The sequence below is a fragment of the Nothoprocta perdicaria genome, unplaced genomic scaffold, assembly GCF_003342845.1.
Source record: "Nothoprocta perdicaria isolate Ctin4 unplaced genomic scaffold, notPer1 scaffold_214, whole genome shotgun sequence".
In the NCBI taxonomy this organism is placed as follows: domain Eukaryota; kingdom Metazoa; phylum Chordata; class Aves; order Tinamiformes; family Tinamidae; genus Nothoprocta; species Nothoprocta perdicaria.
Window position 1 is genome coordinate 78,988 of NW_020455360.1, and position 27,509 is coordinate 106,496.

General features: G+C 42.4%; 1 protein-coding gene across 1 annotated transcript; it reads left to right on the forward strand.

Annotated features, from left to right (window-relative positions):
• The first annotated feature begins 156 nt into the window (after positions 1 to 156).
• TBC1D2B (TBC1 domain family member 2B) lies at positions 157 to 27,509 on the forward strand. The gene is made up of 13 exons (XM_026038628.1): positions 157 to 274; positions 3,467 to 3,620; positions 6,972 to 7,137; positions 11,273 to 11,430; positions 12,264 to 12,490; positions 14,668 to 15,060; positions 15,894 to 16,004; positions 16,879 to 17,072; positions 17,728 to 18,222; positions 20,665 to 20,782; positions 21,477 to 21,662; positions 22,909 to 23,030; positions 25,501 to 27,509. The coding sequence occupies exons 2-13, from the start codon at positions 3,485 to 3,487 to the stop codon at positions 25,694 to 25,696; spliced, it is 2,502 nt and encodes an 833-aa protein (XP_025894413.1). The 5' UTR covers positions 157 to 274; positions 3,467 to 3,484; the 3' UTR covers positions 25,697 to 27,509.

Here is a 27,509-nt window from a genome sequence, read left to right on the forward strand (position 1 = left end):
GGCGGCGGGCGGCGCGCCCAAGCTCTGCGGCTACCTGCAGAAGCTGTCGGGCAAGGGCCCCCTGCGCGGCTTCCGCAGCCGCTGGTTCGTGTTCGACCCGCGCCGCTGCTATCTCTACTACTTCAAGGGGCCGCAGGAGGCGCTGCCGCTGGGGCACCTGGACATCGCCGCCGCCTGCTTCAGCTACCACCAGCCCGAGGCCGCCGCCGCCGCGGGCGACGAGGCCGCCGCCTTCGAGGTGCACAGCCCGGGCGGCGCCGTGGCCGTGCTCAAGGTAGGCCGGGGCGCGCGGGGCCGGGCCTGGCTGCGAGCGTTGGTGCCAACGGCAGCGATCGCAACGGGCCTCGCAGGGAGCGAGCGAGGTACCCGTGTGGGAAACTCATAACTTGTCTTTTATCTGTTTATTTATTTATGTTGCCTTAGCTGGGAGCCGAACTTGCGTTGCTTTCCCCGTCGCAGCTTTTAGACCCTGAGCGCTTCATTTAGAGAAGCTAAAACTACAGCCTGGGTGCAACAGCTGCAGCTCCTGATTTTTTTCTTTTTTTTTTTTTTTCTTTTGCAATTGGCGTCTAGTGATTCCCCATGGAAAATCTCAGGGAATGGCGCACGGTGAGCACCGTGGGGTTGGGTTTTCCCGGCAGGAGGGCAGGTGTGTAGCACGTGCCGCGGGTTGCAGCGGTGTTTCCCGCCTGTGCAGCAGGAGAGCGGGTCCATGTGCAGCTCCTGGCAGCCTCCCCGGGAGTGGATCCGTTGGGAACCATGGAGCTCTCCTGTGCTTCCCCTCTGCCTCCATCATGGTTGCTTTTAGCCCTGTATTTACTCTTTGTTCCTTCCTATGCTGTCAGCATGAACGCAGCTCTATTCCTGTATCCTTTATGGGAACTGGGGCAAGGTGCCAGTTAAGTAACGATCAGAGGAAAAGAAAACAACTGTGCATCCTCTGGTGATGCCGTCCTCTTCCTCGGTTATGGCGCTTGTCCTACAGCAGCTGTGCGACTGCCTGTAAAAAATCTGGTTTCCTCAGTGTTGAACAGCCCAATGCCTTGGTTGAGCCCTATGGAATTATCTTTAAACAGTAAGTGTAAGTAAGAGTGAATTCAAGTCATTAGGAATAATAAAGTGTGTTTCAGCCACCACTGGAGTCAAATGAGGGTTAATCTATGAAGAAAACATTACACACAGAGCATGAGGAAGAGAGTCAAGTCAAATGTAGCCTTTACCCTCGAGCTCATGTGCCTTGTATTCCTCAATTTGCTGCTTGTCAGATTTTCCAGCCCTCATGATCTGGTCTTTCCCATTCAGTATTATAAGCGGAGAAGAGCAAGAAGAAATAAGCGATTGGAATTCCACATTGAAATGATGGTGCTGTTCAGGAATGCATTATTTCTTCATAATGCTTCAGTTTTTTTGTCAAGGCAATGATTTCATCATCTGGGTAGCTCAGTATCTGTTGTTTAATGAGAACTGAAGATGTTCTGATATCCTGGGGATTCATTTCCTCAGTTTGATGGCAGTCTTGCAGGGGAAAATCTGCTGTAGCTTTTACAGCAGATAAAGCAAGTCTTTCACAGTTAAGAAATACAGATAAGCAACCTGACAACTGCAAGATTGTAGTCTTCCTGTATGTTTGCAACTGTTAGAGCACATTAGAAGAAGCTGAGTAAACGTAAAAGCTTTTTTTTAGCCTGTTTTTTGTATAGCTGATACCAACATTTTAGCAAAGAGGCGGGGAAAACATGCCACGAATTATGGGCAGATTGTGGAAATCTGACTGTGTGGATAGGGCCTGGTGCTGCAAATACTTGCTGTCACACAATGCTGTTAACAGTGTCAAGTGAACACTTGTTCATGTTTGTATAGGGAAACCTGCCATTTAAGGAGAAAAGAATTAGCAGAATGAATATATAAGTGAAGGAAAAGGTAATTTCTCCTTTATTTTTTTAAAATGACACTTCTTTTGGAGAGTAGTGCAGATTGGTTGCTTCTGAATCGAAGAAATGCTCTCTGCAGGTGGTAGATACTGTGATACATCCCCTTATGTGTTGGAGCAATGGGGAGTTTGGGGTGGGAGAGACTGCAGGGCTGCTTAAAGGAAAACCTTTCTGTGTTATCGGTCGGGTTGGGAAAATGCCAGAAAGTGCAATTTTGGGGAGTGGAAATCTCCAAGGAAAGGGAAGAAAGACAAAATAATGCGTGTGGCAGGGGGAAGTGACACTTTGGGCAGGTGACTTAAAACATGCAGAGGGATATTGCTTTGCTCTGTGTTTTATATTGCAGGGCCATAATCATGCTGGCTGGCCCAGTTTGCAGCAGTGATGTCATTTAAGCTGAGGGTGTGTATATGCTGCTCAGCAGCTAGCAAATTCTTTGGGAGTTTAAAACCAAACCCCAGCCCTGTTAGCTTTTTAAGAGCGTTTGGGAGAGGATAACGGGCCAAGCTGTGGAAAAGGCACCTCAGGTTGTGCCGGTCGTGGGCAGACATTAATTAGGAGCTGTTGTGAGTCAGCGTGACTTGGCCGCGATCGCGTTGTGGCCGCTGCCGGGCAGGGAGCCACGAGCGCCTCCGAGGCTCCGCCGCGCTCCGAGCGGGCGCTCGATGGAGACGGGGCCTCTGCCGCTGGATACATCTCATCCCTGCCTCGCTGTCTGCCCTTGAGTGGTGATTGTGGTTATTGCTCAGCCTGCCAGGGTGCTGGGCTGCAGTGATCCCTGCTGCTTCCTGACCGGCTGCTCGGGATGCACATTGGAATCCGGCATGTGCGGCAGTGTCAGCTGCCACCGTTAGCCGCTCGCTGGGGTTTCAGGGTTGTTGGTTGGTGTCCTGTGAAATTACTCTTTAAATTTCAGTCAGAATCACAGCTGTAAGATCAGTTCAAGCTCTTGTTTGCCTACCACCCGTTCACATTGACTGTTGTTGATGGTTGTAGGTAAATATTTTTATCTACAGGGTTGTAGATAAATACTTTTTGTTGCTGTTTTAAAAACCTCCTTCCTGTGGAAGTTAGTTGGGTCATGAAGTCAAGGTAAAACAGTCTGTAGATGGTAATCGTGAAGGTACATGTGTTACAATGCCATATTAATTTACTGATTTTTGCTACTAGCTAAGCAAGCTGAATAAGGATTTTTTGTTTTTTAAATGGATATGTAACCAGCAATGTTTCATAAAAATATAAGATGCTATTATTACTTTTTATTGCTGGTGAGTGTAAAACTGGAGAAAGAAATGCATGTGACACTTTAATGTAAAATGGATTTGATAAGAAAATCTGGAACGTGTGTGCGCACTGCATACATCTAGTAGGTTGTGGTTATTTCTTTTAAACTATGTTAATTTTACTTTGTTGTAATTAGCAGGTCAGCAAAGGTGGCCTGAGAGGTGTTCTCCTCCTCCCACATTTGACCTCACTGTGCGCGTCTGCAGGGAGGTGCGACGACGTCTTCAGTGCTCTGCTTCTCTGTGTTGCAGGCTGCGACCCGTCAGGACATGACCTACTGGCTTCAGGAGCTGCAGCAGAAGAGGTGGGAATATTGCAACAACCTCGACGCGGCCAAAAGGGACAGCCGAACGTCCCCAACACCAAGCGACTTGTCCAAAGGTCTTGTTGCCAAAGACAACCCGGGTAGGTGGAAACTTGGAGTAAAGACAGAGCAGGAGTTTCTACCGGTATTGGTTTATCAGTACAAGGCAGTACCAAAGTAGGGAACATGATAGTCTTAGGAAGTTTTCCTTGTGTCCTACTGTTATGAGATAGCTGTAAAGCAGCTATTGAAAATGAAGTGGGTTTAGCAATCGATTTAAAAGGGGCAAAATACACATGAGGTGAGTTGTCTTTTAGTTTTTACAATATCTTGAGAGTTCAGTATTCCAGGAGGTTTCCTGGAATGTAAATTCCAGTTTTTACTGTGAGCTTACTTGGAATTCATCTGATGGGAATCTCCTGTTCTGAATGAAAATATAGTTTGTTCTTGAAAGAAGTGTGGTGTGGTTTATGGGTCTCTGATGTACGTTCTCTGCCTCCATAAAGTAGAAGGCAACTTACGCTGAGACTACACATGTGGAATTTAACCTCCATAGTATCCTCAGCCAAGCAAAATGTAATTTTAACCTGTTGTCAGAATTATAAAAATGTAGCAATTTGTTATATAAAGTTAAACTGCTTTTTGACCACACTGCTCAGGCCCTTTTATATTGTTTTATTCCTGGATCACTAAAGAAATGCATTGGTTAGTTATCTCTGTTATCCATAATTAAGACTGGATAAGTAATCCCTTCTGTGCCAAGTTAAACGTGTTAGGAAAGATCTCTTGGGTTTAAATGGAGTCTTGAGGTCAGGCATATTACCTGAAAAGACTTGGTTTTGTTGATTTCAGCCTGCTCACACCGCGAGGACAGAAACTGAGGCTGTTTCTCAACCCTGTTCAGCTCCCGGGCTGTAGTCACGTCCGCTAATCCGATATATGGAGTTTGTTTGAGAGCAGCCTGCTCAGCCTCGGCCACCTCGAGAGCTGCTGCCTTAGCAGGGCTCAATCTGCGCTCAGAGCAGCCCCCAGCTCTGTCCTTCCCTCTCGATGCCCTGAAGGCAGGGAGCAAAGCGAGCCAGAGCCTCCCTCCACACTCCTTCCTAATAAAAGGTCCTGAAGTGGTTTAATGTGGGGCCAGGTACACGTCAGGGTTAGCACAAGGGATCTGGTCTTCACCCGCCACGCGTTTCCCCCTCTCCCTCCGCTCCTTTGCGGTGACTCTGCGCTGCATTAGCTCAGTTCTCAGTTTGGCCAAAATGGAGCCTGTCTCATTTTTTTTCTGCTGTGTTATGAGTGGAATATGTTCATCGTGCAATGAAATCATTGCCAGAGCTGGTGGAGGAGAGGGGATATGGCTTAATAGCTAAATAAGGGGAGGGGAAATAAAGGAGTAGATAGGATAGCTGGCTTTTGGAATCAGGCTGTTGGACTACATCAGCTATAAAGTGGAACTCTACCCCAAATCTGTCTGTACCTCATTGCTGCTTTCCATGTTTCGGGTAAAACTCGGCTGCTGTCATTAAAGTATGTGGAAAGCTGTGGAGTTTGCTCTCTTTGCATCGCATTTGGGAGCTAGGTGAAAGAATCCAGTCAGTTTAGGTGGCTTGATAATGCTATTTCTTCTAGGTATTGGGCTACTTCCTGCTGCATCACAAGCCAAACCAGAGTATTATTTGCCTGGATTGTTTATTAAATCTAATGCAAGGAAAGTCGAGGAAATTGAGGGGCTTAGTCTTGTTTGTGGACACCTGGTGTTTAAATTTGAAACTTTCTGCATTGCCTTGTTTTAGGAGACAGAACACAAATGGCTTTACCAAATTCAGTCTTTTCTGTGGAAAATGAGAAGGACCCTTAATTTTCATAAAGATTTGGGGAATTCTTAAAGGCTCTGCCTCCATGCTGAGGGCTACCTGTCTACCAGTGCAGTTGATGGTGTCCTTTATCCTAGAACATAGAAATTATTTTCTTTTGCTAGTGCTTAAGTACCAATACTGTCAGTAGCCTTCTAAATGAGGAAGTATTCTATCTTTGGCCCAGAAACAAAACTGCACACTGTAGTGGTGTCTGTTCTGCCCCCTTCCCATCCCAGTCTTTGCTTATAATCTTATATAAAATAAAAAATCATCTCAATACAGTCTAGTTCAGAAATCTGGAGTAACTTGAAAGAGGGTAAAAAGGAACAAAAAGGTACTGCTCTGTGGTTCAGGCTTGACAAGGAAGCATTTTCATAAGAGTTCTTAAGAATATTCAAATCAAAAAATAAACACTAAAGTACTTCGGAATATTCTACAAAGTTGCTTGTGGGAGAAAAGTTGATATAGATATGTTGGATTTATAGTGGAGCTGCATTACTACTATGGAAGTCAAGTAAATTCATTTTACAACATGATTTTCTTTTTTTTTTCATAATTAATCTTACCATGTTCACTTAAGAGACAAAATGTTACCGAGGTAAGACCTTCCTCCTACCCTGTACAAATTTTACAGGGCACTTGATATATTAGCCACTGATCAAGAAACTGTCTTGTGTATGGGACTTCTTGGTTGGTATTTTCTTCTGAAAACTTAATTCCTGAGAAGAAAAGAGTTACTTCCATATTATATATACCTGGTGTTTGCTCATTCCATATGGCAGTGACGGCTCCTTTGCTTGCCATAGTGCAGGTTGAGGCTTGATGCAAAGAGGTCAGAGCTCCCCTTGCCATTAGCGCTGCCTTGCACTGCACCCTGGCACAAACCCTTGGCCTCGATCAAGCGCAGCCCTCACGAGGAATTCATCACACTCAAAACAAAGCAAAGAAAAACATTTGGATTAATTCCTCGCTGCAGTTCTCTGCCTTGCAACGTGCCCCTGCTTCTGGCAGCACAGGAAGGCAGACGTGCTTTTTCAGGCTGCATTTCCCACTTAAGATGTGAGCTCATTGACTTGCAGCAGAAGTGGCCAAGTGACTGGTAGGACAAAGCCCAGCCTGCCGGCAGGGTTAGCAGCGTTTCTGTGCCACTGCTCTGGGCTCGGCTTGGGCAGACGTGAGCTGGTTTTACAAGGGTTTTTGTGGATTAACACAATTAATTCACATTAAGTTATGTGGCTTTTTAGCCACTTAACCTTGATGAACAAGTATTAGCTAATTGAAATTGCAAATTGCCGCCTTAATGGTTTGTGAGCTGCGGCTTGAGACCTGGTGTTGGAAGAACAGGGCAATAGTAACATGCCGAGGAAGGTACTTTGCTCTTTTATAAAACATCATGGGGTTTTTTTTGTTTTTAAAGTTATGATGTAACTCAAAGTAAAACCTTTAATATAATCATTGATGAGTTAGTAGTAATATAAATTTATAGAGCTATTTCTAAAGTAAAACTTTGCCTTATGTTACTGTTTTACTCCATGATAGTTTTGAGTGTTTTTTTTTCTTTTTCTCTGACTCTTGTATTTATCTGTTTATTTATAGAGCTGAGTATCCTAAGTCAAAATGCTTCGGCAGAAAGAGCCAGAAATATCCTAGCCGTGGAGACCTCCCCTACGGAGCTGGTGGGGGAGCAGGCTGCCTCCCAGCCTGCGCCCGTGCAGCCCAGCGCCATCAACTTCTCCCTGAAGCAGTGGAGCGCTGAGATCAAGTAAGTTGGGGGCCCTGGGGGCTGCTGCCTCGTGAAGGCCCAGGGTTACGGTGTAGCTTTTGGCAAGAACTGGGTGTGATGGGGTGGAATACGTTGCGCTGTGTCCCCAAGTAAGTTGTTTCTTTGCTCTAGTTGCTTGTGTGAAGGGCAGAGCTGAGCATAGTTGTTAGCTAAGGAGAGCGATCCTGTAGTAACGGCTCTGCCCTTGGAACCAGAGGCAGGAGCCCCAGGATCTGCCTGATCCAGGCAGTGCTGCTTCGTGTCCTTCCATGAGCACTAGGGCTGCTGACTGCTGATGCTCCAGCAGGAATGTGGCATTTAGTGCTTAACTGTTCGTGCTTATGAAGTATTTTTAGTGGTAGGCATTGAAACTCTGCAAATCGTTCTTTAAACAAAATCCCCAGAACCAGTTAGAGGTTAGTGCAGTTTTGAATTCCTAAGCCAAGATGTGGCAGACCCTTCCTGAACAACACCGAAACCACATCCGAACCCACACTCTTAATGACTTTACTCCTAACACTAATTACTTTAAAGAAGCAGTTCTGCTGCTTTTCAGCTCTCCTGCTACCAGCCTTTTTAAAAGTGTTTGTGTTTTATACTTTACTTTCTCCGTATTGATGGATCTTCCGCTTCTACTCTGAGGCTATTACAGTGCTAATACAGAACAGTTCCCAAAGCAGAGCTGTGGCTTTGGTAACTCGACCACATCCCCCTTGAGCTGCCAATAAAATGTTGTTCAGATTCACCAGCAATGCTGAGTTAAACAGATTCCTTTTAAAGCTTTCCTGTGAAGCCCAGCTCTGGGAGGTCACAAGGTGCTAGGATTTTCTGTGTTTTGTTTTGACCACTTTTCTTTGACAGCTGCAGAGTGCCATTTAAGTTCTGGAAAAGGCATTGCTTATGGTTGGATTAAGAAACATCAGAATCCTATTGCTACATGTCCTGTTTCAGTTGGTAGCCTCAAATGTCTTTCTGTTTTTACGTAGTTGCTTTGCTTTTTGTGAAACTTTAAATTTCTTCATCAGACAAGGAAGACTTCATTAAATCATTTCTTTAGAGAGAGTTCTAGAAAGCCAAAGGTGCTCTTTCAAGTGTACCCTAGGTCATCTTTCCTCTTACTTTTTGTCATTTCTCAGCTGCAGCTGATCTGCTTTTGGGAAGTCTAGGTGGAAGGGGAGTGTGAGGGTAAGAGCTCAGCATTCCCTGATCTTGATGTTTCTCCGTGACTCAACAGAGTGACTAACAGTGGAGTTGTGGGTAGGGAGCCCTTTTGTTGAAAGGAGGATGGATGTTCTTGATGGTGGTGCTGGCAGCTCGTGCTCTGCTCGGTGTCCAGGAGCTGGACTTTGCCTGCAATGCTCTGGCTCTGGTGGCCTGCAGACATTGCAGGTCTCTGGGAGTAAATATGAGGGAAGTTTCATGCAAAAAAGCTCTTTCAGGCTGAATGCCTGCCTCTCCCCATCTGCTGCTCTTGGAGTTTTCAGCTGCAGTGCTTCACTCATTCGGACATTTTCATGGAAAATGCGTTTTTCTGTGTTTTCTGTCAGTGGGATGAGTCTGCCCTTCTCAGAAGTTATTTATCTGCTGATAAAATGCTTGAAGCCCCCATTAGCTTTATTACCATTAGTGCAGATCTTGCAGGGAGCTGTCTCTGAAACCTGTGCGCTGGTGTTGGCTCTGCCTGCTGTGAGCTAGCAGGGCACGAGCACTTAATTCCTCTACCAAGTGAGAGAAACTTGTCTGAAGACCTGAGTCTGCAGCAGTTCTCGAGTCATCAGTGTCCAGGCTGTCTTCACTAGAAAGATGAATTTTCTTCAGCACAGTTTTGATGGGAACAGATTTCCCTCCTGATTGTTTTCCTCAGCTACTCAGTGAGGGGTAGAGCGTTTATAACCTTAATTTGGACTTCTTTTGTGTGAATATTAAAGATAATCATAATTACATGCCTTTTTTTTTTCAGTCCACAGAGTCTTGTTCAATCTGGGTTGGATGATGCCCAACCAGTAAGCACAGCTATTCACTAACCATGCAAGGGGCTTTCAGGCACCAACCTTTCTCATGACACAGCTTTGCTTAATTATCTCTAGGCCATTTTTAGGTTGAATAGAGCACTTGTGGGCAAAGCATGAAGTGATTCTATCTTAACACAGAAGACAAACCAGAGAAGAGGTTGTTGCTGTAACAACTGCATTTGCATCCCGAGTAATAGCGGTGAACTAATACCAGGAAGGAAATGAGGAATAGACCTCTATATATTTGTAGCAAAAGCTGAAATATGCTTTTCCATTTTTCATCTAATTTCAAGCTAATTGGCATATACAGGCTTCTAAGCCTGTGTTTTTCCTCTTGGTTTTGTCAACTCCTCGGGTCTCCCATTTGTGCAGAACACAGACTTTGAACCACATTGAACTAGAATAACCTTTAAGTTGCACAATCACACAGTAAGACTTAAAAACAAAGGAATGTGAAAGATAGTCAGTAGATCATGTGTTGAGGTTTCGCATAGTTTGTCCAATTATATTTGGCATCCTGTATTTAGGGAAATATATATTTTTTGTTTTTTTAAAAAATAAACTACTTCTAATCTAATGGCAAGCAATTAAGCCTTGCCACATCAGTGGAAGAGACCTGCAGAATTCAGTGTGAGCTGAGATGGTGTGTGTGCTTATCAGCACAGTTTTCCAGTTTTGGGGAAAATGTTTTCTGCTGTTCATTTGACTTGTTTTTCTGCTTTTTCAAGCTTTAAAATGATACGGTGTTTTTAAAAGGTGGTGCTCAAAGGTCTTAGGTTGAGGTTATTCAAGGGCAGATGTTTACAAGATCATGTGGTAAGAGATGGGCTGCTGCTCAGATAGCCGCAGAGGTGCCAGATGACAGGAGTGTTGGGTGCCTTGGAAAACATTCCTGTCATCCACTTTGGTTTGGTGCTCCGAGCGAGAGATCCCATCGGTGAGCAAGGCTTTTTGCCCACCTCAGAAACTGTGGTCCTGCTTACCAAATTAAGCTGGAAGTTTAAGTGTACTGTATGATTTGGTCTCTCAAGTTTGCAGGTTGATTGTTGACATAATTTTATTAACAAACTTTAGGGTGATTTTTTTTAAAGTTAGCAAGCAGAGTAGCTGTAGGAACTTGCACTGTGCAGTAATTGGCTTTGATGGAAGCTGGGTTTGGTCTTTGAGGGCTTGTGCAGGAGTTGCATGGGCTGCCTCCTGTGTAGGGTTGCAGCGGGACTCCATATGTAAAGACTCTGGAGGAAAAAGTTGAGATTCTCAACTGCTTTCCTTCTAACTGTACATCTGAAATGTAAATTGATTCATAGGTGTCTGTGGTGGCATCTTCTCCATCTAAGCGTCAGTGTGGCTCAGTGCTGTAAGTCGCTGCTCATGTGCTTTGGTTCATACCTGAAGTGTGGACTTGAACTTTCTGCTTGCATGGCTTTGGGGCAGGTTAGGTGGGAGAGCCTGAGCCTGCTTATTAAAAACACATTTTCTTGTATTTTCCTCCTAGAAAGCTATTTGATGGGAATATAGAGGTTGCCTCTCAAACTTTCTTGCAGCTAATGGGCAGCATCCCACTTTAAGAAGGAAACTGCTAATGAGTCTGTCTTGAGCTGGGTAACTACAGCAGGTCTCTTGGATGGCCCCTGTTTGCTATTAATCCAGGATGTGACACTGTAACACAGGGGCAGTGCTGGCTGCGTACTGTTCTGCTTAATGCCTGGCACTTACCCTGAAATTCTAAGCTGAAATAACTAGTCAAGAAGCAGACATTGCTTCTGAGCCTGTTGTTTTCTTTACCCCTGCCAAAACAAAGATAAAACAGAGAATGATACGAATGATATTTCAGAGAATGAAAGACCAGAGAGGTCTCCTAGATACTAAGATCATGTTACAGCCAAATAGTTCTGCTGCCTCTTGAAACACAGGACAGTTGATGGCAGGTGCTATAATATAAAAACGTGCTTTAATTTTCTTCGAGAGCTTTTATGCTATTGGCTTTGTGTGTGTGTGTTTGTGTGTGTGAACTTATTTTTCGTTTGAGCTTTTTTGACTGCAGTGGTTGTCGTGAAATCTGTGTGATAAAAATGGTTGTGAAACGTCGATTATTGCTAGTTTGACTGCTGTGTTTTTCACAGAAACTCTATGTCCTCGTTAAGAAAAGGAAATAATGAGAACCGCAAGAGCATATTTTACACTAGCGAGGAGTGGGAATTGCTGGATCCAACCCCAAAAGACTTGGAGGACTCGATGGTCCTAGAAGAAAAGAGGAAGCACCTGGCAGACGGGAGTAAAGGTAGAAGTGAGGGGAAGGAGAGAGAAGCCTTTTAAGCCTTTCCTGCTTTATCATACAGCACTGTGAGATATATATATTTATATATATATATCTCCAGGAAATGAATGTAAACTTATCCTTTCTTCATAAGCTAAATCCAGATTCCTTTGTTTTTTTAATTATTTCCCTATGTGTTTGAGAGTACCCAGCTAGTCAGATGGAATAGGATATGCAACACCTCTTCTTAGCTGTTGTTGCAGGTTCCCCAAGCATGTCAACTTCTTCATTTTTGTCTCTTGCAAAGTTGCAGGGTGAGGGGAAAACTTGAGGCTTTTGATTATTCCTTTATTCAGAACCAATGACTGAAATAGAATTGCTCTCACACTTGCAAGCATGCGTGTATTGAATAAATGGAGGTAAACATTGCTTGGAATGCCCCTTAAGAGACCAAAATGCTGTGATATCAGGTTATCTGCCATAACAGCTACTGAGTTAACAATGAATTACTTGAAGGTTTCTACTTAGCAAAGATGCTTTGCCACAGTGCCTTACATTTTATGTCGTGAAAAGTAAAACTGTGGTCTAATCATCAGCTTTTTATTTCATAAAAATTCACTTATGAAGTAAATCTTTTGGGAGGTGTGGGAGGCAGAGGCATGGGACTTTAGTTTGAGCTACACTCTCCACAAAAGGAAGCAATTTGGCAATACAGGCAATGTTTGATACTGTTGTCCTAGGCTATTTAAATACTTCAAAGAATCTAATTTTAATGAGCATATTTTCAAAGAAAGATTGAATGTATTGAAATGCCTTTTGCTTAAGGGAGTTGAACTAGAAGAAATTGTTTTACGCAGGCCTGACTAGTTCAGCTTTTCCGTTTGATTTTGGCCGCGTTCCCCACAAAGCGAGACGCCCGCTGAAGGACATGATCGGATCGAGCAAGAACCGCAGCAGCAGCGACGCTTCCCCCACTGAGTGGTGTTCTGGCAACGGCAACAAGCTAGTCTCGGAACTGCAGCTGAAATATCAAAGCCAGCAAGAAGAGCTGGAAAAGTTAAAGAAGGATCTCACAAGCCAAAAGGTAATTTAGCACTCCAGGCCAAGGGCACAAATGCAAACAGATCTCGGAGAGGATTGTGTGCTTGCCTTTAAAGCCAGCTGCCTTTGAGCTGGGTATCTCTTGTAACATTAGTGTGTTCAGTGAGCCTTTGGTTCCAAAAAGTCCTGAAATAACAAGAGTCTTGCCCCCTTCGAAGTTTAGATCCCTGCGCTGACCTTTTGTTTGTGTAGTATTCATGATGACTCTTTAGTCCGTATACAGCTTATTTAGACTCTGAAGCAACTTTATCTTCCGGGATCCCAGCAGGCTGAGAATCTGAGCAGTTTTCACCATTTGTTAGCTTCTACTTTCAAATCCTTTTTTTCCTTTTTTTTGGTTTTGATCTTGTAGATGGGTAGAAAAATGGGGACTGACTTCTGTCCCTTTTTTTCCTAACTGATGTGTGCTGTCATAGAAATGTTTTATAAGTCACAGACCTAACCACAGACCTGTGGATGTGGCATCACCCTCATAAAGTGTTGGTGTTTGTATGCCCTCTGTTAGCTCAGATTGGTTAAACATCTTGACTTTTAGCTGAAAGAATTTCTGCTCTTTTTTTTAGGTCTTATTTGGAGTTGCCACTGTATTTCCCAATGTGAGACTATCAAAGGGCAAGCAAAGATAAATCTATCATCTCCATATTTATTAAAATGGTTTTATCTCAAGAACATATTTGTCTTCTGTGCCAACTGCTGTGAGAAATTCAATGTTCACTGATTTAATGAAACATTGAAATCCTACAGGTAGCTGGATATATTCTGACTCTTGAAATGCTACATTAAAGCTGAAGCAGAATCCAAGTAGGTTGCCTTTCTGGCAACCTCTGTGACTGGGCAGGATTTAGGTTGTATTTAATAGAATAGGTAGAAGATGAGAGCAGCCTGCAACTGTGGCATCCAGACAAGTTCTTGTAGCATGCATTGCTTTGAATAGGTTCTGTTGGTGATAATTTGATAAATGACATGCCAATAGTCAGTAGTTATCAGACCAAGTGATGTTGTTTTTGATAACACTTAACACTTGGTGATGACTGAACTATGGCCATGAAATCATCCAGTTTAGTAATAACCAAAGGTAGGACAACTGGCATTAAGCTATGATCTGAAGAATGTCAAACCGCAGTGAAGGAAGGCAAAGAATATGGATTTATTTCGACCTTTTTCTCAAAATCTCATTCTCGGATACTTCTGAAGACGATAGCTTGGTGTTTGAGCATAGTTTGACTCTCCTTTAATGCGTTGGGGCAGAGGGCCCTGATCTGTTACTGCATTGCAGCAGAGTCAGGATGCATGGCCCATTTGAGCCATGCCTGTAAGGATGTTCAGGTCTTTGCTAACTTCCAAATTTTTTTCTTGGTTGCTTTCAGAAATTCCATAAAACTAATTTCTTTGCTTTCTTGATTAGTGTCAAAACTCAGTTTACAGAGAGAAAAGGGCAAACAACACCCAACACAGTTCCATTGGTCTGTCTTGCAAATCTCTTTGGAGCTGCAGTCATGTTCCTTATGGTTCCATAGCGCTGTACCATTAACTAAACTTGGGAAACGGGAACGTCAGTGATCCATAGCAGTGAGATTTACAAGCAAGCACTTCCTTGCAATCTCTTCCTTTCTTAGTATTTGCTGTCAGTTTAGAATTGAAGGAACGTTTATCCCATTGATTTTTGCAGTCTGGTTTCTAGTAGGAATTTCTAATAAGGACTGTTCCAGAATTTCTTTAAACTTCACTTTTTTTTTACTTGCAATTGATAGACTTCAAGTGGATATTGACTGGTATGCTGAGGAGAGGAAGAGGTCAAGACTTAACCTGTTTTTTGTGTTAAGTTCTATTTTGCCAATTCCTTTTGTCAGGAAGTCAGAATAGAATCCCATGCTAGCAAGGCTTCAAGCAGGGTATTACTCTAAGCAACTGCCTTAAGAACAGCTTTTCATGTGTGTGCCTACACTCTCCTCTGAAATCCACACATCTTTTATGCAAGCCAGTAAATGTTGTAATCATCCAGCCTATTTGCATTCCCATAAGCACAGTGCTTGTCCTTTTTTAAATAAGGAAGTAGAAAACAAAAGTGGAAGTCTTGCAAGAGACTTTTGTTATAAAACAGTGTCTTTATATTTTTTTTAAAAGCTATAAAATCTCCTGCTTTCTGTTTTTTATTCTCAGGAACTTGTGCGACTTCTGCAGCAAACAGTCCGGTCTTCCCAATACGATAAATATTTTGCAAGCCGTCTTTGTGAGGGGGTTCCCAAAGACAAATTAGAGCTGTTGCACCAAAAAGATGACCAAATTTTGGGTCTGAACAACCAGCTTGAAAAGCTAAATCTGGAAAAAGATAGTCTGCAGCAGGAAGTAAAGAATCTGAAATGTAAAGTTGGAGAACTCAATGAGCAGTTGGGTATGTTGATGGAAACTATTCAAGCTAAAGATGAGGTGATCATGAAACTTTCACGTCAACTCAGTGAATGCGAGGACAATACATCCTCCCAAAGTGGAGCAGTAAATTCCTCCATGGCTACCTTTATTAATAAGGAACTACAGGAACTGGACAGACTAAAAGTAAGAGCAATGTCTCTGTCTTGGTGGATAGGGGAATCTCTGCTCCCTATACAAACTTTCTAGTCTGCTATACTGTCTGGGGAGATCACTGCAGCATTTCTCCAAGATCCTCATCACCTGAGGCTTTCTCTGCTTGGAATCTACACTTTGAACTGTTGTGTGGCAATCTAAACAGGACTTTTAGACTTCTGAGCTGGCCTGTACATCTATAGTACAGTGTGTTGTGCTTTCAGTAACTTAATCATTGGTGTGGAGGAGTGATGTGAGAAATAATCAAAGGAACAGGAAAGAAGTAAGGGTAAGAAGAAAATTGTGAGCATGGAGGAAAATCAACCAGGAAGCTCTCTTTAAAACAAACACATAAAGGAGACCATGAATCTCAAAAGTGAGGGGGAAGAAAAAGTTCATGCAGAATGACAAAAGAAGAGGGAGAATCCCGGGAGAAAAGAGGAGTATAATAATCTGTTGTTAACGTTGCTTCAGATGCTATCAAAGCAGTTTTTCTTTCCGAGCTTCCTTGGTTGAATATGTGGCCTTAGTGGAATTATGGAAACTACCCATTTTGCTTAAATTCTTATTTTGAATCCTCTTCCTTTCCTTGGGTAAATGCTTTATTCCAAACTGATGGTAATTCCAAGTCACTTGGAATAAAAGTGATTTCCTTACTAAAACATATCCAAATATTCATAGCCAGGCACAGATTGATCCTGGTATTTGTCACCAGTCCTGTTAGCTACTTGCTCTGTGTGCTGGGGTGTACTTTCTCTGGTAGGTGTTTACTGTGAAATTTTTATTAAAAATCCAGTTTGCTTTTTTTTTTCTTTTATCAACAGGACAATCTTCAAGGTTATAAGACCCAGAATAAATTCTTAAATAAGGAGATTTTGGAGCTTTCTGCTCTACGAAGAAATGCAGAAGTGCGCGAGAGAGAATGGCAGGCAAAGGTCAGACTAATGCAACGTCTTCTCATTTTGGCAATATATAAAGCAGCTTTCAAAAACTCAATTGTAAACCAAACAAATGTAACAGAAATGGAACAGTTTGAAGGTATTAAATGTAATAATGAAGTTACTTTGAAAAGTCAGTTAATACAAGATACACTTTCTGGATGTGTTTTTTCTTGAAAAGCAAAACTGCAGTTTATAATAATGAAGTCAATTTTCTAAACACAGGCATAAATGTACACATCTGTAGTTAAAGCAAGATACCTGTAGTTTAGTGGGATTTACTTGAGTTTTTGGAAGTTGTGTATCTAGTGGCAAAAGCCTAAAAGCTTTAATTTTCTGCGGCATAAAAAGATGATGGCAATTGTTTCATGCAGTAACTGAGCTGTATCTGAACCTATGTAGTTTAGACATCTGATATTTAATATTGTGTTATTTGTCTTCAGCTGTGCATGGAATAACCCTGTTAATTTAAGAGCACAAAATGATTGAGTTTTACTTCATACAGTAAAATAATAGTTTTTTTGTGGGGATATAAAAAACCTAATGAGGGAAAGTCTGAGGGTTACTCTTCAGCCCGAAAAGACTTTCTGTGAAAGTATCAAGTAGCAAGTTTATCAGTTTTCTCTCAGAAGTATATCATGTGCAAAACTTTATAGTAGTGCAAGCAGACCAACATGTAACTGTTATCTGCCAAAAGTAAGAGTTGCTTTGTTTTTGCTGCTGCAGAAAAGGGAAAGTAAAACTAGTTGTTCCTGGGCCTCAAATTTCTAAGCAACCTATAAACATAATAGAAACATATTGATCCATGTTTTAGGCATTTTATGAAACCGAGTTACTGAAAAAAAAAAGTTAAATATGTTCTTTTTTGCAGTATACTAGCTTGGAAGCCAAACTCTGTCAGATTGAAAGTAAATACTTGATCTTGCTTCAAGAAATGAAGGCTCCTGTTTGCTCTGAGGAGCAGAGCTCTACTCGCGAGGTCATTGCACAGCTGCTAGAAGATGCTTTGAAAGCAGAAACGAATGAACCACCAGAACAAGCGTTTTTCAAACCACACCTGGTCAGGTAATGGAGTCCCATTAAGATTCCTGTATATGTTTTATATACATTTCTTGTAGAGGTGAATAAGTGACTATTTTGCAGGGGTGTTATCTATAGCAGAAGCAGCAAATACCATCACTGGCAGCCAAAGTGCCTGGCTCTGAGATGGATCACTTGGTGCAGTTCAGGAGACAGCTGTAGATATCACCAGTGTATGTTGATGATCTAGGCTCTAACACTGGAAAACAGGCAATGGGGATATATATTTGGACTTTTAGTGTTGTTTTTCTTGATGTGATTCCATTTATGAATAAGGTATAGTCATGACATTCTTCTGGCATTAGGAACAGATGGTAGAATTTAAATACAATATGAAATTTAGAATCAAATCTTGCTGAATAGCTGCTGAAGTTTGAGTACTGAAAAAAAATGAGTGCAATTGACTTCATATGCTTAGGTAAGTCGCATAAAATCTGTGCACTGATATGCCTTGGACTACGGCACAACTTTCTGAATATGGATTTATTCCTAAAATATCATGCAGAAAAAATTATAGCTGTTAAAAGTTCTTTAAAATGTTGGTGAGTGACTTGAGGGACTATTTGAAGTAACCTTGGAATGGGATCCTGAAATTTACATTGCAGAACACATTTTTATGTGTCATGTCTTTTTCTTACAGTGAATATGATATATATGGATTTCAGACGGTCCCAGAGGATGATGAGGAGGAAAAACTAGTAGCAAAATCACGAGCTTTGGACCTGAGATCTCTTTCTCTTAGTGAAAATAGAGAGATCTCTACCGGGGTAAAATGGGAGAACTATCTTGCAAGCATGATGAATAGGGAGATGATCCGCTGTCTAGAACTGAAGAATCTGATAAGGTCTGGAATTCCACACGAGCATCGTTCCAAGATGTGGAAATGGTGTGTCAATCTCCACGTTAAAAAGTTCAAGGATGGAGCTGTTCCTGGGTATTTCCAAACCTTGCTTCAAAATGCCCTTGAAAAACAAAATCCAGCATCTAAACAGATTGAGTTGGATCTCTTGAGAACTTTGCCCAACAACAAGCATTATTCTTCACCAACGTCTGAAGGGATCCAGAAGCTGCGAAATGTGTTGCTGGCGTTTTCGTGGAGGAATCCTGATATAGGATATTGTCAAGGTCTCAACAGGTAAGATTTTACAGATCGTGAATTTTTAAAATGTAGTGAAACATTTGATAAACCTTTCAAATTATAAATGTATTGTACTTCTGGACACCAAATTTCCCTAGGGGCTGTACTTTTCTAGATCTTAATATTAGGCTGTTAAATGTTTTGACTTACATGTTTTACACTTACACTTGCTTACGCTTGTAAGTGCAGTTTTGCAAAAGAAGTGAAATTGAAATTAACTCGCACAGAAAAAAATGTGCAAGTTTTGTGTTGGCTTCATGTTGCCTTTAGGTTATCTCTTTACATTTGTGAGTGAGAAACTTACCTCTAGGCTGTGTATTTTTCTTTATTTTAATAACAGAAGTAAATGATTTAAAGCTTATCATACCATGAAGGCTGTGAACTTCTGTTTCCCTCGGGGAAATATATTGCATTCGAGCTCAAGTAAATTAGACAGTGATTCCAATGCTGCAAGGCTATGGACTTCAACGTGTAGTGTCCCTGCAGTGAGTGGTTGCTGAAACAGTTTCAATACCTTGAGCTGTACATGGAGGAAGGTGTTATTTGAAGCAGGACTATTAAGTTCCCAGCACCTCAGCACTCTTGTGAGGCAGTTCCAGACGTGTCTTGTGCCCTGGTTTAGGTGCTAGGATAGGTAAGGCCTTTGGAGCTGGAGCAACCTCATGATTTGAGATAGGCCCTGCAGAAGGGGTGCATATATTAAGGTGCAGTGGGAAGTGTCAAAGTCTCTTCCTGGCCAAAGCTCCTTTCAGAAGGAACCATTTTCAAACTGGATCACAGGGCTTGTAGGTCCCTCCTGTGTGTTCAAATTCTCTGCTTTGTTTTGTGTAAGCCTTGCCTAGAAGCAGGATGCCCCTGCCCACACTGCCTTCCTGGAGGATTCAGGAGTGAAAAATAGAGAAGTCAATAAGAAAACTTCATGTAAAAGGCCCTCTTGCTGGGGAGAGGGGCAGGCGCTATCCCTCCTATGTCTCTATTCCCTTCCTCCCTGTTTCTAAAGATGATACAGTGTCATTACAAATCTCTTAAATAGCTTCATATACTACCTGGGTTAAAGCAGTAGAAGGAGCAGCAGAGATGAGGGCTTGAAGGAGAGCTGGAGAAACAAATTCAGCCTAGTTTATATCAAAAGAAATTGATTCATCCCCATTTCATTTTTAGTATTTCATTATGAAAGATGAGGGAAGACCAGTGAACTTCTGAAAACTAAAAGTTAAGTAATGCACTTAAGACACACAGACTGTTTTTTGTCAGGCAGGGCGTGAGGGGGGAGTTGTTTAGGCATGCTGAGATGGTAACTCTCTGCAGGAGCCTGAATGAGGAATCAAAACTAAGGTCGAGGGAACGAAATAAATGGACCTAATATGGTAGCCAAAATTTAAGTCAAGCCGTTCAGTTATACGGGGCACGAGGCTGTTCAGGAGTGAGGTTTATCAGGAGAAGTGAATGATGTGGGGATCAGAAACGTTATTTCTTGGCAGAAATGTTCTTTCTTGTTTTTCATGAGCAGCTATGTTTTGTAGTTCTGTGCTTCCTGCACTACCTTTTTCTAGCATCACTGGTCTCTGGTGTGTCCCAAGGAGCACCTGAAGAAAACAGCAGTTGCTGGCTCAGAGTAATGTGCCTCTTATTAAAAGGTGGCAGAAATTCTTGTGCTGAGCTAGGACTTTGAATAGCACAGTTTTTGCTTAAGGTGTCTCTTATGTTTGTTTTTCCTAGGAATAATTCAGCATTTGGGTGCAGGTTAAAGATCTATCACTTGCTTTGATTCAGGCATTTTATTATCGGGCATTAAAGGTTTAAGCGGTATAATATCAGAAGTAGTTTGTGGTATTGCAACTCCTATTGCATATGGAAATAAAGTTACTTAGAGTAATATATTTGAGGTAAACTTTCATATTCTTAACAGCTATTGACAGCGTTTTTTTTTCCTTTCATAATAGTCATTGGAAACTGGAAAACGAGGAATACAACTAACTGTTCTTTTTTTTTCTATTTTAGGAAAGTCATTTTTAAAAGTGAAATCTTTTAAAAAATCTCTTAGGTATAAAGTGAACTTCCTGCAAAAGATCTTTTTTTCTAAATATATGGCAATCTTAGTGAAATACAGGAGCTATCATCTTTCACTTTAAGGGAAGGCAAAGAAGTCTGGAGTAAATTGAAGACTAGCAAAACTCTAATTATTTTGCCTGAGTTCCTGGCAAAACAGCCTCTGGCAAATCATGTTTCTTTTGGCTTTATCTACTTGCTCGCTGAATTGAGTAAGAATACTGGGCTTGGCTGACAGCCATCTCATTACCTCATTTGAAACTTCATTAGCAGCTTTGCAGGGTAGTGATCTACTATTAATCCACACGTCTCTGGACAGAAACAAATGCTGCTCTCAACACATCTTGTGGTGTTAGAATCATCTTTTTTCCTGTTAAATGTAATTTTCAGGTTGGTAGCGATTGCACTTCTGTACCTGGAACAGGAAGATGCTTTCTGGTGCCTGGTAACTATAGTGGAAGTCTTCATGCCTCGTGATTATTATACTAAGACACTGCTAGGATCACAGGTATGTGCTACACCAAACAAAGTCTAGTCCTGTAAAGTGCAGCCATTTAAAACTTTGACTCTAAAACTGGCTGATAAACAGCATTTACTGAAATAACTAAAGTGGAAATTGGTGCCTTTAAGCCCAAACGATGGCGTGGGATGTGAGGAGCCACTGCAGGCGAGCCCCAAGCACCAGGATGCAGGTTGGGGACCGTGGCACTGAACATGATCAGCTGGGAGCTGTGGCCCTTGCCCACTCTCCCAATGAGCAGCTCCACAGCATTAACTGATTCCCCTTCTCCCAGAAGTGGGAAGGGGCAGGGAGAGGATGGGAGCTCGGGGCTGGCTGGGGAAGCCAGGGCACGGATGTGCTCCATGGAGCTGCGGCTCTCCCCCATTCCCAGCCAGTGCTTCGGGACCTGTGGCTGCCCCTGCGGCTTCCCCGGCCTCTTCCAGCCAGGGACACGTGGCAGGAGCCCAAGGTCTGTGCCCAAGGGAGCCCTGGACACAAGGAGTGTTTTAACCAGCCTGCAGGCTGTGGCAGCAAGGGGGTGCCCGCGGGGGTGTGGGTGTTGTGTGGGAGCTGGCGGGTGTAGCTTAGGTTGACTGGACAGCCCTGCGGTTCTCTGCTCTTGGGAAATTGCAGGTTGGTAACAGGAACAACCCAAGTTTTGGAAAGCTGGGGAGCAGTAATGTCGTATTTGTCTCTCTAGGTTGATCAACGTGTGTTCAAGGATTTAATGAGTGAGAAGCTGCCACGGCTGCACGCGCATTTCGAACAGTACAAAGTTGACTACACGCTTATCACCTTCAACTGGTTTCTGGTGGTATTTGTGGACAGTGTCGTTAGCGACATCCTTTTTAAAATATGGGATTCTTTCCTATACGAGGGACCAAAGGTGAGCGGAACGAGCAGTTTTTTTCAAGCTCTTTTATGTTAACAACATGCTGCGTTGTGACTGAGTATGGCTTGGGAGAAGGGGGTGGCAGAAAACCTCTGTCAGTTGGAATCACTGGTAGGAAAAGAGGGAAGAAATGTGCATAAATGACCAGCCAAGATCATTTTGACTTCATATATTCTGCAAGTTAGCTGAAGTTGCACAGTTCTCAATGCTGAGTGTTTCCCTTCTTCCCTGCCACCGATATTTTAAACCTGAAAATAAGTGTACAAGCAATGTTGTCTGCTGCTACATGCAGCTGTCTTCACCAGTTAAATTACATTAAGCTGACAGATACTGCTACAAAGAAGAGAGCTTAATTGAAGGCAGCAAAAATTAAAAACATGGAAAAGATGTAAAATCTTACTCTAGGTGCTAAAATTTGCAAATACTTTTTTTTATTGATACAGATATTTAAATGATAATGTCCGACTGTCAGTAACTGTCTGGGCTTCTATCTCGCAAATTACTGGAAGAGGGGATGGTTTCATGTGTTCCACACTCTAAGTTGTAGTGAAATAAAGTCAGCAGAGCAAGGAAAGTCGTTGGTTTTAAACATAGTAACATTAAAAGCAGATGTAGGGACTTGGAAAGAGCAGAAGGTGTAAAAGAAGTAGACAAGAATAGTGTATTAACTAGATTCCCTGCTGGCCCTCTCTGAGCATTCTGACACTCCAGTGTTTTTGCTGAGTTCTCTTGCAAATCAGTGTTAAGCATCGAGGTATTTTGCAAAGGCTGCCAGGTATGGAACTGGGAACAGGGAAGGCCTCTGCCAGAGCTGCCTGGCAGCCAGTGTCACATTCCACTAGCTTCACTTCCCCAATATGTTCCCAACGTGTTGGGGAAGTCCAAGGCGCGGAGATACAACTTGCTAATTGTTGAGCAAAGCCTCATTTCTTTTTCAAAATGATTCGTCTCTGCTCTGCAGCTTCAGTAGGCACTCAGGCTTCAGTGAGTTTGCAATATAAAAACTCAGTATCGTGTTCTGGGTAGAACAGCTTGTGCTGGTTAGGCTCTATAACAAGTTTTTGGCAGCTGTTGGCGGGTGGAGATTGGAGGAGCAGAGCACAGCAGGAAATGGAAATAGAGGAGTGTGATTAGATAGCTCGAATACCAGCTGTGGGAAGAAGAGCTTTTTTTTCCTTTGAGTTTACTTTAATGTGAGAATGGGTGCATTCTGTTCTTAAAGACATATTTTTTTTATCAGGTAATATTCCGATTTGCCCTGGCACTTTTTAAATACAAAGAAGAAGAAATCTTAAAATTGCAAGATTCCATGTCCATATTCAAGTACCTTCGATACTTCACACGCACTATACTTGATGCTAGGTGGGTAACTCAAGCTTCTATGTATTTGAAAGGCTTTTAGTAGTGTATGGGAGTAGTCTGCTTTTTAAAAAAACTAGATATTCATTTAGATATTAAGTAATAGGAGATAAAAATGTATTTTCTGAGGTTTCCAATCAGAAGCTCGGCTTTACCTAGCAGCTGCTTTTAATCTTTGTTTGAATAACTGTTCCAAGCTGCAAAGTGAGAGGAAACAAAAGCAGAGCTGCTGAAAGCACCATCTGTGAATGTTGTGTGATTGTTTTGATGCTGCTGGACAGGCTGCTGCGGGAGCAGCTGCAGCCTGACTGTAGCACTCCCAAATTCCAGCCCTAGGTGAAAGGCCTCACCCTGGATCGTGGGGGCAACCTTGGCTAGAAAAGGCTTTGCAACAGAAGCAAAGGCTCAGTGCTAGACATCAGCTGTACCTCAGTCAATTTAAGTAACTGAATCACTCAATTGTAAGCGAATACCACTTAAATAGAGCATGTTTTTAAGATGCTTGAAGCAAGCATTCTAAGTTAGATACTACTGTATTCCTCAGTACTTTGCATGAGAAGCATGGCTTTTGTAAATCCAAGTTTAACGTTTTAATGTTAATGTCATTCTGATGACAAGACTGTAGAGCAACATATCAACATTGAAAGGAAAGGCTGTATTGGATCATTATAATAGCTGAAAATACGTTTTGCACAGATATTTAGACTTGCTTAAAATGTAGTAGAAAATAATATGCTTTGAGTTTTTCAGTTTTACTGTAATAAATTCCATATGGACTTAAGCTTACCCTTTGGCTCCTACTGCAAGAAGGAGTGTTTTTCACTTCCTGTGTTTCAGTTTAGACTGCATATAAATTAAAACTGAATCGTCTAATTCTGTCTGTAGTGTTTTGCTGCTATTGATGCTGGCATAAAGCTCTGCACCCAGAGCACTAAATTTTACCCAGAGTTTAAAGGGTAAAAATCTTGGTAACGGCTCTGCTTCCTCTGTTAAAGCCTCAGCAAAGGCTCTGGGAGGGTTTATATCTTAATATTCCCCCCTGGACTTGAAAAATCCCAAACAGTTGTTGTACTCAGCTGCTTGTGACCAAAATAGATGCTGATTGTGATTCCCACTCTGGAAGAGACAGAAAAGCCTGGACTTGGTTTTCAGCAAAGCGTCGTTTGGGCTAAAGCAGTAAAGGAATGAAGCTAGTGCTTTTTTTTTTTTTTTTTTTCCCCCAATCATCTAAGGCTAAATTTGAGTAGAATTTTATCTGTTTTCAGATATTCCATTAGAGCTTCAGATGTTGCTTCTCTTTTCTTTTGCAAGTCTATAAAAGTGTATGATGGCTAGGTCCCCTCTCTGAGCTTCTGCTAGAGCAGTGTCCCGTTGCCAGCGTTGCGAGGGGAAGGGGCAGCGAGCCTTGCTGGAGGAGACCCTGTCTGCACCACCTCCCAAACAATCGGCTCTCTCGTTTGGCCAGGCAGTGAGAGCCCAGGTGAGGCCAGAACACGACAGCCTCCAGGTTGTCTGCGACACCCGCGTGCCGGGTGCGAACGGGCTTCGAGCTCGGCGGCCGCGGAGGGACGCGGCAGCGCAGTGGCTCGGTGCCACCTGCCGGGCCCTCGCCTGGAGAGCAAGGGCAGATTCAAACAGCTCCCTGCTTACCCCGCTCTTTTTGTACAAATCTTGCACTGTTAGAACTTGGACAATGCACACGTGTGCACAGTGAGACTTGTTGCTGATACAGACAAGTAATCTTGAGCAGGAAAATGTCAGAAAGTCTTTTTTACAGAATTTGAACACCTGAATTAGAAAGTTTTTCCATCCTAGATCCTAGATGCAGGTCAATACTGCTGTGACACCCAGTCACACTGGGTGACTCAAAGGGCTGCAGCTGCTTTCATGGTCTCTGCTGGGTGCTCTGCTAACTTCAGCTGGCACCAGCTCTGAGATCTTTGTGCTTCAACCAGCAAAATCATGACCTTTCTAACTACATTCAAGTCTGGCTTATGAGCATTCTGCATTATCCTTTTTCATACTTGCATTATCCCAGGGTTTATCTGGCTGCTGAACCACTTCATCAACCCTCAATAGCAAAGAGCTGACTGTCTTGATGTCAAGTGAGTTGCAATGAATTATGTGAAGGAAGTGGAGTATCTAATCTATAATCAGATACTTGGACACACTAATTATTCTGCCTGGCCAATTAAGCTCTGATCAGGGAAGCATTCCTCTTTTGGTCAGTGTTATCAAGGCTGCAATCACAGTAGCAGTATGTAGAATTTGAAGGTGGCTTTGCAAACTGGCAGGAGTTTGAGAGTGTTACTTTTGAAACTGTCTGCTCTACAGACCTTCCTTGAGGGTAAGTCAGGTATGTGAAGGACGCCAGTAGTGTCAGCTGTGTCACAAATATTAATGTGGATGGAGTTCAAAGCTGACTTTAAAAGACATCAATGTCTGACACCTTATAATGTGTGTAATCCCACAGGAAACTGACTGCTATTGCTTTTGGAGACCTGAACCCTTTTCCATTGCGTCAGATCAGGAACAGGAGGACCTACCACCTGGAGAAAGTGCGTCTTGAACTGACTGAACTTGAAGCCATTCGTGAGGATTTCCTACGTGAACGAGAGACCTGCGTAGAAAAGAGAGACCTTATTAGTGATGATGAGGAGGATAGTTGAAAGTTTTCAGACTTTTCTTTGGGATCGTGACCAAAGTTCATTGAGTGAGTTCACCTCCAACACACTTTAATCCTGTCAAACAGAATGTAAACTAGTTGCTTTTGGAAATGTGCAGGACAGATTTCCAAATCCCAGCACTTTCAGAAATATTCCTTGGTGTGGAGGCCAAAATGCTTCTGTTTACAGTTGCATTCATTGAATTGTATGTAGAGCACTTAAATGAATATTTTGGGTTAGTCAGACAGCTGCACCGGCGGCTGTTTTCCCGTGGCACTCTTGTGCCTGTGTGAAACAGTAGTAACAAGGTCATCACTCAGTTTACCACATTCATTGCCAAGATTCTGCATTTTTTACCATAACTGTGTTTTTTGTAGTGCAGACACAGTGTGGGAGAACGTACTTTTCATTTTCATGTTGGTTCAGTAAATGGCTTTCATCGTGGTGTTGTCAAGTTGGCAGTTCCTGAGGTCAACTGGAGAAGCAGGGAATGAAGCACCAGAACTCCTGCTTTCCTTTGTGTTTCCTGAAGCAACAAGAAATGCATCGTTGATCAGAACACTTTTTTGTTGTTTATGTTCGAGTACCTATTTGTCACGTGAATGTTTGGTGTATACTGGAACAGTGATATACTCCACTTATGCAGTCAGTTTTATCCCTGTTCAGGGGTGTGTAGTGTGTGTGTGTGTGTGTGTTTTGTTTGTCTGTTTTGAGACATTGCAATCAGGGTGGGGGGAAACAACAGCCAAAACCCAGATCTTATGGAGAAGGGAGCTAGCTGGGAATACCATGTTTTAGTAGCTAATTATTGTTTTATCTGTTAAAGGCATTTTTTTCATTTTTAGGGCTCCTCCTATCTAGGGTTTCAGACAGGACAAAATTTTTATCTTTTACACAGAAACATAGTATTTGCATGTATGTATAACCATTGTACGATAGTGATAGAGATAGGATTCTTAAATATATAGCCATGACTCAGACCTAAAGCCACAGCACGTGCACAAACACTTAAGATCCTGAGAACAAATGGAATATTTGGTGAACGTGTTCATGTGGATGCACGTGCTGCAAGGAGTGCGAGGGACACTGAGCTGCAGGGTTTCTGACTGAAAACTGACTGTAGGCCATTTCCCCCACTTCATTACCAGCTGTGGTTTCTAAAAACAGGAGGAAGATTTTTTATTTTTCCTGTTTTCCGACTGGGCTCTTGCGATATTTCTTTTTCTTTTCCCCCCCATTCAGAATGTCTCATTCAGACACTTGTCTCTGGGTGGATTATGGTAAAACTAATGTTGAAATCCTAGGTAGCCAATCTCAGCTTCTTGGGTGGGCTGTTAGGTGGCAGAAATGAAAACTGATGATCAGGAACAGTCAAGTGCATGAAGCTTCCGAGACCTCTGTTTTCTGAGAGCCCATAGGATTTCTGTCAGGTATGTGCATGTAATGGTCTTGGCAATCTCAAGAGGTAGAGAAATCCTGCTTTTGTTTCACAGCACTTTTTTGAGAATATATTTATAGCCTTCTTTAAGCGTGTTATAAGACAGTTTATCTGTGAGCTAAATACTTTGTTGAAGTGAGGCAAATATTGTAGCTTACAGAACTACTTTTGATACCTAATGTGTGCCTCTTCTGTGTACCACACCATCAAAAAAGCCAGGGAGGGAAGCATGATATGATCTCAATTTTTATGTTACTTGTCTTCTAAACTGTCTACCTTGTCTCTTATAAGCAGTGTGTGCATGATTGGGCTGGTATTCTGTAGTCACTCTACATACTTGAATTTATTAGTTTTTTCATATTATTGCATGTACTGTAT

Excerpts from the sequence above, each read along its gene's own strand:
- TBC1D2B (XM_026038628.1), top strand. The coding sequence starts at position 3,485 with ATGACCTACTGGCTTCAGGAGCTGCAGCAGAAGAGGTGGGAATATTGC. Across the intron at positions 7,138-11,272 it reads CAGTGGAGCGCTGAGATCAA|AAACTCTATGTCCTCGTTAA; the intron begins GTAAGTTGGGGG and ends TGTTTTTCACAG. Across the intron at positions 15,061-15,893 it reads AGGAACTGGACAGACTAAAA|GACAATCTTCAAGGTTATAA; the intron begins GTAAGAGCAATG and ends TTTTATCAACAG.